The sequence below is a fragment of the Dromaius novaehollandiae genome, chromosome 1, assembly GCF_036370855.1.
Source record: "Dromaius novaehollandiae isolate bDroNov1 chromosome 1, bDroNov1.hap1, whole genome shotgun sequence".
NCBI lineage: Eukaryota > Metazoa > Chordata > Aves > Casuariiformes > Dromaiidae > Dromaius > Dromaius novaehollandiae.
The window spans coordinates 122,593,664-122,611,493 of record NC_088098.1 but is presented as its reverse complement, the minus strand read 5'-3'; the positions used below and the strand labels follow the sequence as shown (position 1 = coordinate 122,611,493).

General features: G+C 43.3%; 1 protein-coding gene across 2 annotated transcripts in view; it reads right to left on the bottom strand.

Moving 5' to 3' along the window:
- PDXK (pyridoxal kinase) overlaps window positions 1-3,029 on the bottom strand; it is an 82,984-nt gene extending 79,955 nt beyond the window's left edge. Inside the window, exon 1 of one of the 2 annotated variants that reach the window (XM_064497083.1) lies at window positions 2,712-3,029. In XM_064497083.1, the coding sequence (XP_064353153.1) occupies window positions 2,712-2,804 (93 nt within the window). In that variant the 5' untranslated portion in view covers window positions 2,805-3,029. The remainder of the gene's footprint in view (window positions 1-2,711) is intronic. The other variant, XM_026098023.2, reaches the window with a different exon arrangement.
- Window positions 3,030-17,830: the final 14,801 nt, after the last annotated feature.

Genomic DNA, 17,830 nt, shown 5'->3' with positions numbered 1-17,830 from the left:
TTATCCTGTCCCCTCCCTGCACTTTCGAAACCTCTTTTTTGAAAAGTCATAGAGACCAAAAAGATTGAGCATACAGATGGACTGAAATATATTTTCAGAACAGCTGGTATTACGATGGGCAGAGTATATGAATCTTAAATACAAATATCTACTGAAATTTTCCTGATGGTCAGGATTAAGTTTCTCAGCAGAAGAGAAATGAGAAAACTCACTCTTGTGTATTCACTCTGTGGTTTGAGGAGGACTATAGCCCTCTATTTGCCAGTACCACACCTTTCGCTTTATTGCCACATTCTACCTTACCTACCTATCATTCAGCAGAAGATGAGGTAAGAAAGCTAGGTTAAAATGATATTGAATATTAATGATAAGAGATCCCTGAAGGGAAGAGAATGCATGATAATAGTAATGGTGAACGGTACGGTAAAAACATGTATTTTTATCATGAAAACTATGACGACCCTTAATCAAGTAGAGCAAACATCCTTTGGCACTTTAAAGCAATTTATCTGGCAGACAGTAGAAACCCCCTAAGTTAATGTACATCTGGTCACTCTTCCCCACTTAAGTACTAGGCAGTCCTAAACCATTTCCTGACACCAAGAGCTACTCAAGTGGCCTGATTATGAAATAACTTATGACCATTTTAAAAAACATTCAGAAAAACCTTGAGAACAACATTTAAAGAGGCAGTAAAACTGTGCAGTAAAAAAAAAATTAAGTTAAGAGGCTTAGGTTTATAATTCCTTTCACTAGTTCAAAAAAAAATAAAATAAAATAAAAAGGGGGAAAACTCCACTTGATAGCAGCTTGTTACTTCTGATGTTCCACCAGAATCAGTTTAAATAACTTTCCGACCAGCACAATTTTATTAAGAATTGTCTATACAAAATCACCTGTAGTGATAGTGGTTCAGTTCTTCCCCATCCCAGCAACTTATTTTTGTCCTGTTCACTGAGGAATCTTACACAGTATAAGTTTTACAGCTTCCAAAACAGAACACAGCTACCACACCAATAGGCACTTCTTCAGAATAGTAGCATTTTATAAAGTCATAGTCAAGGAACTAAAAAACACTTTACAGAATTAATTCACCAAGTCCTATACAATGTCATATGCCACAGGAGGACTGAGTTTCAAAACAGTAAAGAGAATCTTTAATCCAGAAATAGAACAGAGATATCAGTTTAAGAGGCTGGAGATTTCTGGAATAAGGGCTACTGTGTGCCTTTCTGCTATCGCAAAAATAGCTTGAAGGGGGAGAAACACATATTTAGATATCATTCCATCAGAGTAGCATAAGTATGAAAGGCTGAAAGGCAAGCTTATAACACCTGGAAAAGAAGAACAGCCAGCCTATAGATCATGACAGTCTTTCAGACATGAGTTTCCACATTCATAGATTTTTCTATGATACACAGATTTCATATGTACAGCACCCTTGACTATATACTAATTTTGAAGAGACCTGGTTACACCATAATTGCATGATGATGAGAAAGGGTTGTGCTTTGTGAGACAGGGCTGTGCTTTGTAGCTTGTTGCAGGTCTGTTCTCAAATATACCATTTATCAGACTATATCATCTCCTGTGCCTAGTCAAGTGATTTTACACCATTGTTAAACACGTACCAAGATAACAAATATGACAACACACTGTTCTGGCAATGAAATTCTTAGATAGCAAGCCTAGTACAGCCACACTCGTCTCAAGAAGCAATGGTTTTATCGTTTTATGGTTAGGCCCCAAACTAACCCCTTTATCATAAAGATATTTCTCAAGAGACAAAACCGAGACATACAAAAGCTTGTCCCAAAGCACACCGGAGTTTTCCCACAGTCAGCTAGACCTTAGCAAGCAACTCTCAATTCAGCACATGACAGCCATAAAGGCCAAGATCTAATTATGTCCCACGCCCAGGGACATGTAAGCCACTTCCTCTGGCCCAGCTTTTTGCAGTCACCCTGTGGCCCTTCTACTCTGCTGCAGTTTCCCTAAACCGATGGAAGGGTTACTGAGCCCCACCACACACAGGAGGACCAGAGAGCCTTTGCATCCTACTAGGTCAGGTCACTGGTCCCTCAAGTTCAGCTCCCTGTCCCTACTGAGGGACGGCAGGAACCAAGCTGTGGAGGCCGAGAACCCATTAAAAGCAGTGGCCTCCAATGGTGTCGTCCTCCACCTGGAGCACTCAGATGATGCTGAAATACATCCCTTAAGACACACTCGACATGGTGACAGCCGCAAGTGCCTGTAAGGGTATGAAATGCCGCATTTCAAAGCCAAGCAAACCGGCAATGAGAACCGGCCTTTTTTAAAAATCTACCTGCTGCACCAAAGCTAAAGGCGACTGTAGGGAGGAAATCAGGCTTTCAGCACCGGGGCGCTGCCGCTCCGGCCGCAGCCCTGGCGGCAGCGCCGGGGTTACAGAAGCCGCGGGCCGGGCGGAGACTGCAACAGCCCCTGCCGCCCCCAGTGCCCGGCCAAAACCCGTGATGCGCCCCCCACCCCCGCCACTCTCGGGCACTCATATTAACAAGCAAGCGGCGGGGGCGCCCGGGGCAGGCCGCCCCCGGCCATCGCCGCCCTCACCCCGCCGCGCCGCTGCCCGCCGCGCCGCCATCTGCCCGGCGCCCCCGGCCGCCGCGGGGCGGAGGAGCGGCGAGGCGGCCGGCGCAGGGCCCGGCGGGGCAGGCGGCGCTCCGGCTCACCTGCAGGGGGAAGGTGGCCGCCTTGTTGCCCACGTAGCCGCGGACGACATGGCTCTGGATGGAGAGCACCCGGCACTCGCGCTCCGACTCCATGGCTGCTGCGCTGCCCGCCCGCGTCCGGGCGGAGGCTGGCGGCGGCGCCCTTCCGCGACGCGAGGCGGAGGAGGAGGCGGCGGCGACGGCGGCGCGCGGGCGTTGCGCGCCGTCACGCGCTCGCTCTCTGCTCCTGTCCCCCCGCGCGGGAGGCGGGCAGCGCGCGGGCAGCGCGCGGCCCTGAGGGAGGCGGGCAGCGCGCGCGCGCGCCTCCCCGCGGGCGCCGCTGGCGTCAGGCGATCGGGGCGGGCACCTAAGAGCCGCTTCTTACATCACTGCCCCCGCGGGCGGGGGGATGCGCGCGTGTGTGCGCGCAGCGCCCACCCGCGGCGGTTAACGGCCGCCCCGCAGGGCAGAGCGCTGTTCTCCCCCCGGCCTCCCGTGGCTATCGCTGCAGGTAGCGCCGCGGCGGGCCCCGCCGAGCTGCTGCCTGCCGGCTCCCCGCCTCCCCCCGGTCGCGCAGGGCGCACGCTGTCACGCGCCCCCGGCGGCCGGGACCGACTTCCTCACGGTGCCGGCAGCAGCCCCGCGGCGCGGCGGGCGCTGCTCCGCCACAGGCACCCTGAGGCACCGGCCCGAGCGCCCGCTCCCTCCTCCCCGCGGCCAACGGACACCGCTGCTGCCCCATCCCCCCCGCCAACGGACACCGCCCCCCCCCCCGCCAACGGACACCGCTCCTGCCCCACCCCCTCGGTCAACGGTCACCGCTCCCGCCCCGGCCATCACGCCTGGCACCGGCGTGCTGCCTCACCCCGGTTCTGACAAGCAGGGTGCCAAATCCCTGTGGTGTACTGTTCAAAGCGAAACACTGCGTCCCTCCTTGTACTGCAGGCGTGCAGCAGCTTCAGCGCTCCCTTGCTGGAAGCAAGGCGAGGCGCTGGTGTGAACACACCTACTGTCACTTGTACCCGCCGCGCAGGTGGGGCAGCCCTCACGCTGTGGCGAAGCCGTATGCGACCCTGTGCTATCGTCGCTCACTGCACCGCTCTCAGTCACGTGCACCCCGCTGTACCTGAACACAAAGTGTTCCTCTGCCTGGAGGAATTGTTTTTTTCAAAACGAGCGGAGAGTCTATGGAGTTACTGTCTCCAGGGTGTTTCACCAACCTACCCTCCTCCAACACAGGTCCCCCCAGTACCGCTAACACCATCACCACATACACACATTGAACACATCGATATTTCCACACACCTTACCCACATGCCAGGCCCCATACCTCCTCCTGAACACCACGCAGTACACCGCCCTCGGCTGGGCTACTGGTGAGCCCCACACATGGCCACCCTTCCCCCAGCCCCACATTTCACACCAGCTGTGTATGTCCCTCTCCTGCCCTCACACGTCACTTCCATGCCTCACACATGCTTCCAGCACCCATAAGTATGCCAAAACATTAGCCAGCATACATAACATCAGCCTTCAGCCTTCACACGCCCCGCACATCTTGTCTGCTAACTCCCATTTGCTATCGACACTTCTCCGTGCTGCCCCCCTTCCACAGCAGTAGCCAGCCACATCTGCCCCACAGCATGCTCCCAGACACTGTACCAGCACACTGAGAAGCCAAGAGCAGTGCACACCTCCCTCCTCAAACATCCATAACACGTTGAGAAGCCACTGACACCACAGGCACCCACACACAATGCACTGCGATAGCACACAGACCCCGGCAGTGGAGGCTCTGACAGAACACAGCGCTCACAGTGAGATTTTGAAGGCAGCACAATTATATATTATTGACACAAAGAACCTTCAGAGCGCTGACAAAGAGTAAAAGAAGATGTTTTTGTTAGCAAATGCTACAATACATCAAGACACTGCTAAGACAGGGCTTTATAACACGCCTTGGAATTTTGCCTTCCTCTGGCCATTTGTCATTATTGACCATCACAGGTTCGGTCAAAGATTGCTTCTCAATGAGAAGTCATTCCTGAAGCCTCTGGTCCTTCTTGGTGTATAGCTTTAAATTGACAATTTAAATAACCTGATTATTTTTCAGCAATGTGAAAGAATATTTTCTTCATAAGTAATCTGTTGGAAAATGAGGGCGCAAAATGTTCTCTTTTTCCTGCTGTCACTCCAATCAAACAACTTAGAACTTGTTTTAGGTTGGCCTTATGACTACCAGTTTCTACTTTAGTTTACAATTCCTTAGTTAATGTTTGAGGACATGATGCAAAAATAATCTGTACAGAAATCTAGCTGGTTAACATTTTCCTTTTACTTCTTTGCCCTGGCTGCCCATACCTTGATGAATTAGCTGTTAGATGAATGTCTGAGATATCGATCAGTCTTAGAGGGGCTGGATTTACCACAAGAAAAAAGAAGTGTAGTGTTGCTAACACTTTAGGGTAAGTGTTACAGTAGAACATAGACTCCAGTGGAATTAAGCCTGAGAATTCTCCCTCCATCACCTATAAAATTTATGTATTTTCTTGAATTGTAGAAGTTGGTGCATCTCCTTGGAGTATCTGGTCTTGGGTCAGACGAATGATTCAAGTTGGGAATCTGAGCCATACATGTTCAAAATAAAGCAGTTTGGGAAAACATGACAAAACAGCATTTCATATGAGGAGGTTATCTCAAGGGGACAGGTCTGGATGGCAGGGCAAGGCAGAAGAATTAGAGACAGAGGTGTATATAAGGATGTTATCTTCCTCAGTTTGTCCTCACCCATCTCCATTCTCCACTTCCAGGTTCCTGGCCTGCTTTTTACTACTCAGTCATTCCCCATCCTGCAGGATCCCAAGTCCTAATCTACCTCCTTTCATCATATTAGTGTTCCTACAGCCAAAGCTCCTTGACAGGTCTTTTTTCTCCTGAACACTTTATTCCCTTGCATCTCTAACTTTTTGTGCCTGTTGTCCCTCTAACTTTTCCTCTGACTTCAGCTATTCTGCTCCTTCCCCCACCTCCAATAACTACCATCTACCTCCAACAACTCCACCATCTTTTCTTTTTTTCCATACTACCCTAGTACATGTCCTTGACTATCTAGTCTCAACTTCCAGTCATCTCTCTTAACCCTACTGTGTTTTTGTCTCACCTTTCTCTCTTGAAACTCTTTGTCCCATACCCACTCACACTCTTCCCCAGCAACGTGGGTCCCTCCGTGTTCAAAGCAGGTAAAACCCTCGTTGATGTTACCTGAACTCACAAAAGAGGACAAAGTAAGGCTCCTTGCTCCCCTTTGCAGTGATGAGACCAGCTAGGATGCTTAGAGTCCAGACTGGCAGCTGCAGGCCAAATCCCCTTTAATGAAGACAAAATTTTGAAGAATTTAAAGTAATAGCAAATCATGACAGGGCATATACAGTCTTTTTTCCTCCCAAAGGCTAAGGAACTGGGTTAAATTTGGGGCTGCTTTTCATAATGTAAGCAAAATGAACATTCTTGATGTGAAAGCACCCTTTCCCCTCAAACAAGAAGTCCAGGGTTCCAATGCATAAGATACCAACATCTTTTAAAAGAAAGATTGTCAGAAATGTGGTGAGGGGATATTCTGTATCTTCTGCAACACTCTTTTCCAGTTATGACTTAACTGTTCTAGCTGATAATCTTTCCCTCTGCCTTCTCTCCTTCTCTTCCTCCAAAGCAAACCTAAGGTGGAAAATTGCTACAAAAACACTCAAAGCTTGGCAAATTTATAAACACCTAAATGTAAGATCTTGCATGGAAAAGCTTAGGTAATCTTAACAGGAGAAGCTTCCAGCTCTACTTGTTTGTACACTGCATAAGCAAGTATAGAACACACTATAAGCAAACATGCATACATGCAGTAAGCCATATGCCACATACATATGCCTCTCTCATCATGCACTTCCGAAGAACATATAGGCTGTTTTGTAATACATACCTATACAAGTTACACATTTTAATCAGTTAACAGACAACCCACTTAAACTTGTTCATTCAGCCCGAAGTGTAGCCACCATTTTTCATTTAATAGCAATTGCCACACGTATCCTGTGCTTTACAAATGAGGGGCTACTGCTTGCTATTTAGAACAGAGAACATTTGCGCTCCCATTGTGCTGCTCTTAAAGCCTCCACAAGCACGACTTGACAAATGCTGAAATGTTGTTGTCCTGTGTTTTTTCCATAGCTTTTAATACCCTGAAGAGTAACATTTCTTCTGCCTTCCTCCAGGCTGGAGGGCAATTGCTGGAATACAGATGTTGTCCTTTTGTCCTCCTTCTCCTCCCTTCCCCAGTAATGGGACTCAAGGTTCCTCTCTGACCTTGCAAGCATATGATGCACACATACCACCATAAATTCCATTTGGGGATGACTCAAGAAAATCCATCTTGTGGGCTCCACAGTACTGTCGGGAGAGTCTGGGCCTCTGTTAAAATGGTTGTGCACTGACATTAATGTTTTGTATTATGCTTTTAGAGCCTACCCTGCCTATAACTTTACCTTCCAGATATTGATATGTTGTCCAAGGATGGTGTCAGGAAATGTTCTGACACTTACAGCTGTTCTTTCTAAAAACTGCCCAAGCACATCTGACGTTCTCATTAGAGCAGGTTCCTTCCCCAAGAAGTAAAGCACACATCATATGTTTATCAATGTCTGTCCTTAGGTTTTGTACAGCACTCCTGCAGCTACTAGACCACATAGGCAGGGCAAGGAATATGGTCAGGGAGCTCTCACATAGCAGAGCATAGCTAATGCCAGGCTGACTGTGTACCTGAGCAAACAAACTACAGCATGGGTAGCAATGCTAAAGCTCTTTCTAGGAAGGCAGAGAGAGTGCAAATGCAGAGGTCTGTCTATGCAGCTGCTGACAGTGAAAGAATGTTTGCTACAGGGGACAGCATGCTGTTTCTCTAAGGAAATTGAGAAACTAATTCTGTGCAGGATTGCTATTTTCTTCCTATTATTCTGAAAGATCCAAAGGCAAAATACTTCTAACAATCTTCATGCTTACCCCAGAGGAACAACTGATGCCCACACTTACACTCCAAGCTGTAAAGATTTCAGTCTTTTCATGAATTAGCAGTGGAATCTGCATATGCAACCAAATGTAAGCAAGGGGGTGACTCAACAGCAGCTGAGTATCAAGCAAGAAGATGATACAAAATACGGCTAAACCTCTATTTCTATACACCAAAAAAGTTGCCACAAGCAACACCAAGACAGCAAAACAATTTCCTTTCCTTTCCAGAAGGGAGTCCATCTAAATGTGAACATGCAGTTTCTGAGCAGTGGTTTTCTACAGACTTTGCCCTACCAACTCCTTAGGCAGTCAGGCCCCTTTCTCAGGAGTATGAGTGTGTGTCAGAGGAGAAAGTAAAGCTAGCCTTCAATTACTTAGTCATTATGCATTCTGCTGTGCTATCCTTCTCAAGTAATACCCTGTTTGAAAACACTGACTCCTAGGTATTCCCCCAAATCTGGTTGTTACTAGGACCATTCATGGAGCAAATAACCACTTAATGTGTGACAAAGGGCTTCATTAGAATAAAAAAAGCAGCCCGGGTTAGATCAAAATGTAGGCAATAGAGAAGCTGCCCTAGGCTTCCTACTACAGTTGACTCCCTACCGCTGCTGCTGTAGTACTACTGGGATGATACTTGCTCAAGCTCCTGGCCTTGTAATTGAACTCTGCTTCTGGGGCTTGAAGAACATGTAGAGTAGATATCATTTTTGGTTTCCAAGTTCTAGGTACACCAAGTGCATACAGATATTGTGTCTGTCACTTCTGCTTAGATTAAAGACCTGGATTCCAATTCCTACTAAGGATAAGGAACTAAGGATAAGGATACTGATGTCTTAAACTTTTACTGTGGTTTCTCCAAATCAGACCATGCTTTTCAAGAATCTTACTGTAGCTATAAACGGGAAAGCCTATAAAGGATAGCGCTTCATCCTTTGAGTAAAGTCTAGTGTTAAGCGGAGCCTAAACAATACAGAATGTTAGAAAACAACATCTGTCCTGGATGCAGATGTGCTTCCCACTCTTGTACCATGCCTTTTGAAGCAGTGGCCTGCCTGATCAGGTTTTGCTTGCTTCATCAGGTTTCAAGTGAAGGCAGTTCTGTTCAGTCTGAACTGGTTAAAACAGCCAAATCAAGCACAATTCCACTCCGGTCCCTTCATAATGTGCTGAGCTCTTTGTCAGAAAAATCCCCAGTCAGCCCACGCCAGGGTTACTAAGGTAACCTTTCCCTTCAAAGAAGTTCTCCTTGATCAGAGCTGAGTATTGTCTGGAAATTGTGAATTGGAATAGAAGATTATCACAACATGATCAAGGGAGAAGATAGTCCATAAGACAACTGGCAACTTTTCTTCCACGAATATTCCTTGTTCCTCCTATATCCTTCTTCTACAGCTCCCCTAAATCTTTCTGACATCTCCCTCACTTGTCTTTGCCAAGCCTGTCATAGCAGCGAAAAGCACTACACCCTTTGGCAGGCCTGGGGCAATACACAGGACAGTTGGCCAGCTTGCAGACCCTGAGAGAGACACACATTTTTATTTACCCTCTGGTTTTGCTCCTGGGCAGATGGGACAAACATCTTCAAAGGCCATTTGTTGCCCATATTGCTTACTTCCTAGATCTGTGCTGCTGCCCTTCGGAATTCCAGCTCCTAATGCATGAAGAAATTGTGAAATTACTGTGAATAACAATATTCACAGGAGTCAGCAATGTCACAGTATTGCAATAAAGGTAATGACCTTTTGGACCTCATAAACAAAAATGCAGTCTGCAAGACGTATGAAGTAATCCTTCCAGCGCACTCAGCATTGGTAGGGTTTATGGTGGAGTACTGTCAAGTTTTGGGAACTGCATTTCATGAAAGACTGATTCAAGAGGCTGTAAGAATGATCCAAGGCTCTGGACACACACCTTAGGAGGAAACGGTTTCTTTAGTTTAATCAAAGACAAACTTAGATCTAAACCTGCAAATACATAAGACACAGCTACAAAGACAAAGGGAATACATCCATAATGGAGGAACAGGATTGCTTTGGAAGATTGCTGAGTTTCCATTTTTGGTTTGTTTGTTCTTAAATAGCTAGTGGAACAAATATTTTTTATGCATATTGAAGATATATTTAATTTGTGTTGGAACAGGAGGGCAGACTACATCTGTCTACAAGGGTCTCCTGCAACTACCTTCCAAGGTCTCCTGCCGTCCTGATTTTCTATAATAAGTACAGTAGAAAAGATATAGGGTTGCCTGGAATATGGAGCACTCAGCTTGATAAAGATGCATAGAAAGAGGGTCTTAATCACAAAAGATTTTGTAACTTGCATAAGGATTCTCCAAATCATCACATGCTTCCACAAAAGATAAAAGGTCAAGTTTTCTGAAAAGTCATATCGATAGCCTTTCCTTGCCTAAATAAGTCTTTGAAGCAGCAGAATTGAACAGCACAGACTGTAATTCTGCACTCCCCAATCAGGAGATCATCTGTATTTATGATAGATTTTTGCTAGTTAGTTGGATGTTTGCCAAGACACGTTGTGAAATACCAAACAATTTATGACTGTAATAGCAATAACAGCAGTAATAAAGTATTTCCAGCATTTGACTTATGAGGGGGCCATTATTATTGTTTTGGACCAAATTTTCATTTGACCTATATTAAAATTATTAGCTTTGTTAAGAATTGTCAGTAATGGTGGAGAGCGAGCCATTTTCTTAGCAAAAAAAAAAGTAGATCATTGAACATGGATCTTACCGTTTAACCTATTCTACATGGAGGAATCAGGATGGCTATTCTAAATTTTTTGATAGGCAGTTGGGGCTGCTGGCTTTAATAGAAAAAGAGCTCCAATCATTAGTTTTTCTCAGAAACCTAGAATAAAACAAAACTGCAAACTAGCAGGGTTGCCATGCTATTAGCTTTGGTAAAAAATAGCCTGCAGGAAGACCGTTGGGCTTAAATCCATTTTGACTGCACTAGTGATTATAATACACTCACATGGTATACATTCTATGATATAATACAATCACAGATGTTTCAATTTCCTTCAAAGTTGAGAGAATCAGTCTCTATAATAGGCAGTAAATAATGAAAATGGCATAATTATGTATTCCACATCCAGTCATGGAAACTGCGGAGTGTTCCCTTCTCTTATAGCCTATAAAACTTTGCAGAATGAAGAGCCAGACAATCCTTCCCACATTCCAGAGCAGCCTTGCTTTGTAGCCATCTTACAAAGAAAGATCATTTTAAATATTAAGACACTATGATCAGAAGACTAACAATGGACTATCCATTCTCTTACACCTCTGATTCAAATCTGTTCTATATCACTCACTTGCAGAAGTTCCATATATTATTCTGAGCATTTTCAGAAAAAGGCTTTTCCAATGGGGCCCAAGGGAGATCATGCGATGTATCAGCCTTCGAATGTCAAACCCAGTCTTGCAATCATACTATTTTATTGAGGTGAAGGAAGCTGCTCCTATGAATAACGCACAAAGGGCTGAGTGTCAAGATGACAGATAGGGAAAGGATGACAAAATTCTTTTTAAAATGCTATCACCATGACAAGTGGAACACAGTCCAGCATTGTACTGAGTGTGATTCTTGAACCTCAACCTCACTTCCTTCAGGAGTATAGTACTCTTCTTTCTAAAACAACACAACAACATTTTCCTGCGAAATTCTAGGCTGCAACACCCCTTACACTGTTAAAATTTCCAGTAATGGTATGCAAATATTTCTGCTGGTCCCCTTGTCTACATGTTCTTGTTTCTGTGCCCATTTAACAAAATGCTTAATGTTAATGAAAAGGAAGCAGAAAGCCTCCTTTGGTTGGTATAAATTTGCATGTTCATGCTGAAGGCAAGAGAGCTATAGTGTTTAATATTAGCTTGCAGTCTGGTCCTGAATGCTCATGCTTATGCATTCGGGTTGCAGTCCTATTGTGCTTATTATCTACTACCAAATGTAGGGGAAAAGTAACTCATAGTGTTGGGAGTTAAATCTCAGTTACTGCTTTTGTTTGGTCCTTGTATAATAATTCACCATGGCTAAAGAGGCAGCAGAGCTCATCACCAAGCAATACAACAGTTCCAGAAACAGACCAAAACCCTGCTGTGGCAAGCAAAGAGGTAGGAGACGCAAAATACAGTGCAATACAGTACAATGCAGCATGCCATCATGATAGCAGCATTAGAGAAATGCATGTAAATATTTTAATTTTGGTTTTGCTTCATTTTTAAGGCACTTGGGTGAAAAGAAGGAAGAAAAATGTGTTGATTTCATTGCTATTAGTAGTTTGAATTTACAGACACTTCAGTATCTAACTTTTATTATTTAACCTTCAAAAATTGCTTGGTATAAATTTTGAATCAGAAATGCCACAGTATGTGCATTTGTTTTATGAAGCCTGGTAACAGCTGGAAAAGAACAAGGCCATTCCTGGTGTTGTCCAAAAAGCGGATTCGTTGCCCAGTGTGCAATAAGCCAATAATTACACAGTCAGGAGAGACATTTGCTTATTTATTTCAGAGTTGTGCAAGCCTGGGTGCTCGGTGGTTTCCCACAAATCAAGCACACCCCTCTGGCTTTTCAAGTAGCATTTATACAGATTGCAAGGTTTGCAACTTTCCCTTTTACACTAATTAGTTAGTGATTTACATACAATTATAATTTTGCTTACACACCATTTTACTACTACACATGCTCAGGGGAGGGGTCTTCACCTGGGCACGGGTCTTTTTGATCTATGGGCTTGATTTTTTGTATAATAATGAGGACAGTTCAGTTAGGGATACATAGATCTCCAATTCTTTTGCCAAATTGGCAATACATACCTAGAAATAAAACATTTTGATCTAATGTTTCTTTTAGGGCTTTAGTAGGTCTAGGATGCCCTTGATTAAAGAATGCTTCTTTTCAGAAAATACAGAGAGAGGTTATCCTAATCTGCCTAGTTTAAACAGTATGAACATTCTTTCTGAGCTTCCAGTGTTGTCTTGTAACACTGGCAGTGAGAACAAACCTCACAGTCATGAACTGCATGTCACCAGTTTGTCGTGTGCACGTGTGTGTGTACGCGTGCGTGCGTGTGTCTTGAGTCACATGTTGCCGTCTTGCAGTCACGAGTCACTTGCTTCAGATCCCAGTGCTCAGGGATATCAGCTTGGCAAAGCTACATCTCTACACAGTTTATTCCCTGGGGAAATAGGCACACAAAGCAATGGGAACTCAGGCCACTGCTGTGATCAAACAGAACAGATTTGCATTTGAGTTCAAGCTGCAGGGGGTACATGGTAAGCTGACTAACACTGTATCTATTTTTAGTCCTGTTACCTGGGTAATGGTAATTTCATTTTGTTTTTTTACTTCAGTGATTACAAAAAGACCTTCTACTTTAAATTAAGCTTTAAGTTCCCAAGAAAACGATTTAGTTTTTTTCCAGTTAGTATCCTTTCACTAATTAGTAGGATTAGTCTTAATAGAGGACAGACATCAGAAATCAAGAGATGTTACTTTCTTTTTCCAGGCTAGAAACTCCCCTCTAACTTGCTCTTGCTTTTGCCTGTGTTACTATGGGTCAGTTCTTCCCACTACTGTAGCTTTGACCACTGTGACCAGTAGCAAATGCTAACCTATTTAGCTCTGAAGGTCTCCTGTTTTTTCCTGCTTAGTACAAAAATACAATGGTAGGATGAAATTAGCTGCTGTTAGCAGGACTAGGATTTCATATCAAGCTTTTAACAGTCAAAGCTATCAGTAATTTCAGAATGATCATAGGTTTGCTGGATAATACTTACTAGGATAATATTCACTGTTGGTTTAGCAACTATTGGCATCTGAAAAAAAACCCTCAAAACCCACACATCTTTCTCCAAAACTGAAATTCATGCAAATAGCCAAAGTTGCAAAAATTCAGTGGAAATTCATCATTAGCTTCCATTCTTGTAACATGAATAATTCACAATTTTTTCTGGAATTTAAGATAACACTGCTTAAGATCCTCTCAGCAAGCAACAATTCAAAACTCCAGCAAAAGGAAAAGATATAAAATAAGAATCTAAGAAATACAGGCCATTAGCATAAACACATGCAAATACTAGCAATGCAACTGTGTGCAAGCTACAGAATCTAGATTCGTGCTTCTGAAAAGGGAAGGCCAAAAAACAAAACATTGTTTTGGGCTTATTTTAGTCTCTTGCCTAAGTGAAAACAGGATGCTTCATACAGGATAATTTCCTAGGAGGATCTTCCATCTTCCTAAATTTGGTATCCTGGGATGGAAGGAGGGTAGAGAGAACTTTTTTACATAAAAAAGCACAAACACCATAGTGGAGAACATCCAGCAAGATACCAGAAGGTTTGACAATAAAGGGGTTTTCACCAGGACAACAACTTCTATAACTAAATAAGCTAAACTGACACAGAAAAGATGCAAAGACTACATGAGATGAATGGGTGAAGACTGAAAGTTGCTGTCTGCTCCTGGCAGCTATGTCAGCTGCATATCATCATTATTATCATCAGCAACGGTAAGCTCCTTGGCAATTTATCTTCACTGTCCTTGGCTGGTTAGGAATAATCAGCAAATTTGCCTGTATCATTTGCAAGCCTTAAACATGCCAACGGATGACTGCAGATTCCTGTGCCTGGCATTCATTTTGTTTTCCTTTGAATCTTACTGCCTGCACTTAGATTAAAAATCCTTCCGAACCCTTAGCAGTTCATTCACTGAGCTCTAAAGTACCTGTGTGTGGGGAGGGACAGAATACGTCCTACCTTTTAGCAAGTGACTGTGTCAGAGTTCGGGCCCTCAATATCCAGTTTTATAGCCTATGAGTAACAAGGAGCAATTTCTTACTCTCTTGCCTTAAAGGGTTCCTGAGTGGATCCCTAAGCAGGAAAGATAGGGCACTTTCCACATCTCTCCCTGCTGACAGCCTATCTGGAACCAGCACAGACTTCATCTATGATTCCTGTTCTTCCTCTCACAAGCATTAACGACAGAAAGACTTGAGGGCTTTCTTTTCAGAGGTGAAATTGCTCCTTGGCAATACTCTGCAGAAGCAAGTACACGTACAGGATTATAGAAGAATTTATAGTTTCAGCTTGCATTTTACGGCAAATATATCCCTGACACTTTGCTGTTCTATCATAGCAGCAAAGCTGATGAAAAGGTAACTCCAGACTGGAAGTAGATCTACTCTTTAAATTAAGACTGTGGAGTTCCTCTTCCTGGAGACCCTAACTGCTGGCAATTTTCACAAATCTATGTCAAAGAGGTGGTATGTAATACAGGGATTCCTTCCTCATACCCACTAGCTGGTAGGGAGCAAAATTCCTTCAAAAAGAGTTACTTTAGCATTGTGTCTCTGCTCTGAGCAGGATCACGAAGTAATGGTTAAGACTGGAGTCCAAATTAAGCCTTGATTAAACTTCCACAAGCAGAAAGAAATTCTAGGAAATTATGCATCCAGAAATCTTATTGGACTTAGAGGAGAAGTCTTGCTTTTTTAGTATTAAGAAGATCTTGAAATCGATTTTCAATCTTTTCCCCTTCCCTTTTAATTCTTCAATTTTTTTTTGACCTTGTATGCATACTTTTGTGCTGAGTATTGCCTTCCCCATCTGGTTAGCCCCGTGAGTAGTCTTCGAAGGTCAGACCAGAGGAACAAACAGAGTGGCTGTAACTCTTCAGCAACAACTATTGCGGGAATGCAAACGAGACAGTTTCCAAGACTGCAGAACTCCTGCCCACAGTTAAAAACACAGAGTAAGCAGAACTCAAACCTCCCAGAGCTTTACTTTCATTATGGAAGACAAACATCTAAAAGAGCAATAAGGAACAGCTTAGCTTAGGAACTGTGTAATTACACCATGTTACATGTTTTGCGTGTGTGGAATGTTCTAAAATGTTCATGCTGAAGCCACTAGAGATTGTTATTTTTTTACAACTCTGAAATTGGCTAGTATCTGCTGATGTTGATGCCAAAACATTATGATATTTCAAAACAGTGGCACGAAGTCCAAAAGGATTGTATTACTAATAAGTTCCCTTCTCTGTTTTAACCCTCCAAAAGGAGTCGCCACATAACGTTGACTTGTAGGAAGGATTTTAAGCCTATGCCTTAAAGTTCATATCTAAGGAAAAAAAAAAAAAAAACGAAAAGACCTCTTGTATGGGAAAGACTTTCCCAAATGACTCCTTCAGCATTCCTTTAATTTTCTCTGGTGCAGGGTCAATATCAGAGACAAGATCTGGAGGGGCTATATCAGAAGCCTGCCTCTCAGAAGTGAAGAGCAAACATATCTACAGAACGAGGACAGCTGCATCTTTTTTGAAAATCAATTTCTGTAAAATAATTCATCTTCTGAGGTAAAATTCAAGTGAACAGGGCCTAAAAACTGGTTTTGGAAGTTTCTTGAACTTTCTAACTAAGTTTTAAGAATTAAGGATTTTTCCTCTCCAGTGTCTAATAGGAAGTGATGACAATAAAGTAACTGTATTAAGGGAAGCACTGCACAAAATGATGTTAAAAGTATTCCCCCCCCCAATTTTATTTACAATAATCAACTGTATTATTTGCAACAAGTTACAACATTTTTGCAGATGAAATAAATTACTTTTTAAGCTGGCCTGTGCTTTTATGCATACGGAATGCTTGAGTTTGAGTCCTACAGCAGAGAATACATATCTCCAAAGTCTTTTTATTTCAGGGATAAGAGGGAAAAAAAATCTTTCAACTCCTCTTACCTGCGTGAGAATTTATATAATCTGGGATGCAACGATTATAGCTGCTTGACTCCAGCAGACTGATTGAACAGGCTGCGAACATTTTACGCGTAACAGAGTTACGTTAACAATCATACTCTCTGTCCAAAATATCATAACATCAGTTGTAGTCTTACATTGAAGTAACAAAATCCATATATTTTTTTAAGACATTTTTCCTCAGGAAGTGTTGCTTCTATGGTTCAGCTTCTAGTTCTGCAAGATATTGTATTACTCTTGAAAAAGTCACTAAATCTCTCTTTGAGTTGTGTGGTGGGAATAAAATGTAAAATAAAAATGCTTGTGTTACCTTGCAGAACATTGCAAGGATGAACATTTTCTGCCTTCTTGGAAACTTCAGCCAACGTGGATCACTGAAATGCCAATCCAAGTCCAATCCGCTTGCATGGATCCCATAGAGACTCATGAGAATCATACAATGATCACTTGAATCGTGTTCAGTGCAGGTGGTACAAGTTTCACTGTACTGTACTGCACCAATGTGACTGAGATCCTACACAGCACAAAGGCAGCATAAGGCACTGAGGTAAGTCACAGCTTGGCCCATGGCTAAACTACAAACAAGGATTTCTACCTGACACTGTGCAAAATAAAAGCACGTGTGGAGTTAATTTAAGACTGTCTCCTGTCACTGTGCTCTTCACCACCATTAAAACATACTACCACTTAAAAACTTAAGTATCCATAAACATGCACATAACAAGGCTATCACCTTTACAGGATTTTATTCCGATGGAAATCTCTTTCAACACTACCTGAGGGATTTATATTTAAGTTTTGCTAGTGCCCTTGCTGTGGATAGGTCACTTTGCCTGAAAAAAGTTTTTTGCATTTCTGAAAGTTCTGTGCCTGTCAGAAAAACATGATTCCTTTTTTTTATCCATCCCACACAGTGGCAGGGCACATCAATACCTGAGGTGGAGACATAGCATTCTATGTGGGATTGTCACTATAACCCCATATGGTGTTTTACTGGTAATGAACATGCAAAGAGCTTTTAGAGAGCGCCCATCTCTTATCTACTTTGGCACCCGCACAGCTATACCTTTGGAGTACCCCTTTCCACTCACTGCTACGTCCATTTTCAATTTTAATTGTCAAGGAATAACAGCCTTCGACCTGCTTAGCTTTCTCTTCAGCAATCTTTCAGTTGCTGATATCATCTACTCTATGGCCCAATTACACAGGTCAGTAGCTCAAGGTGTATGAACAAGTGCATCCTACCACAACCCTACTTCTAACGTGTCAGAGTCTTCATCAGTTTTGGTTAATTATACAATTAAAAAAAA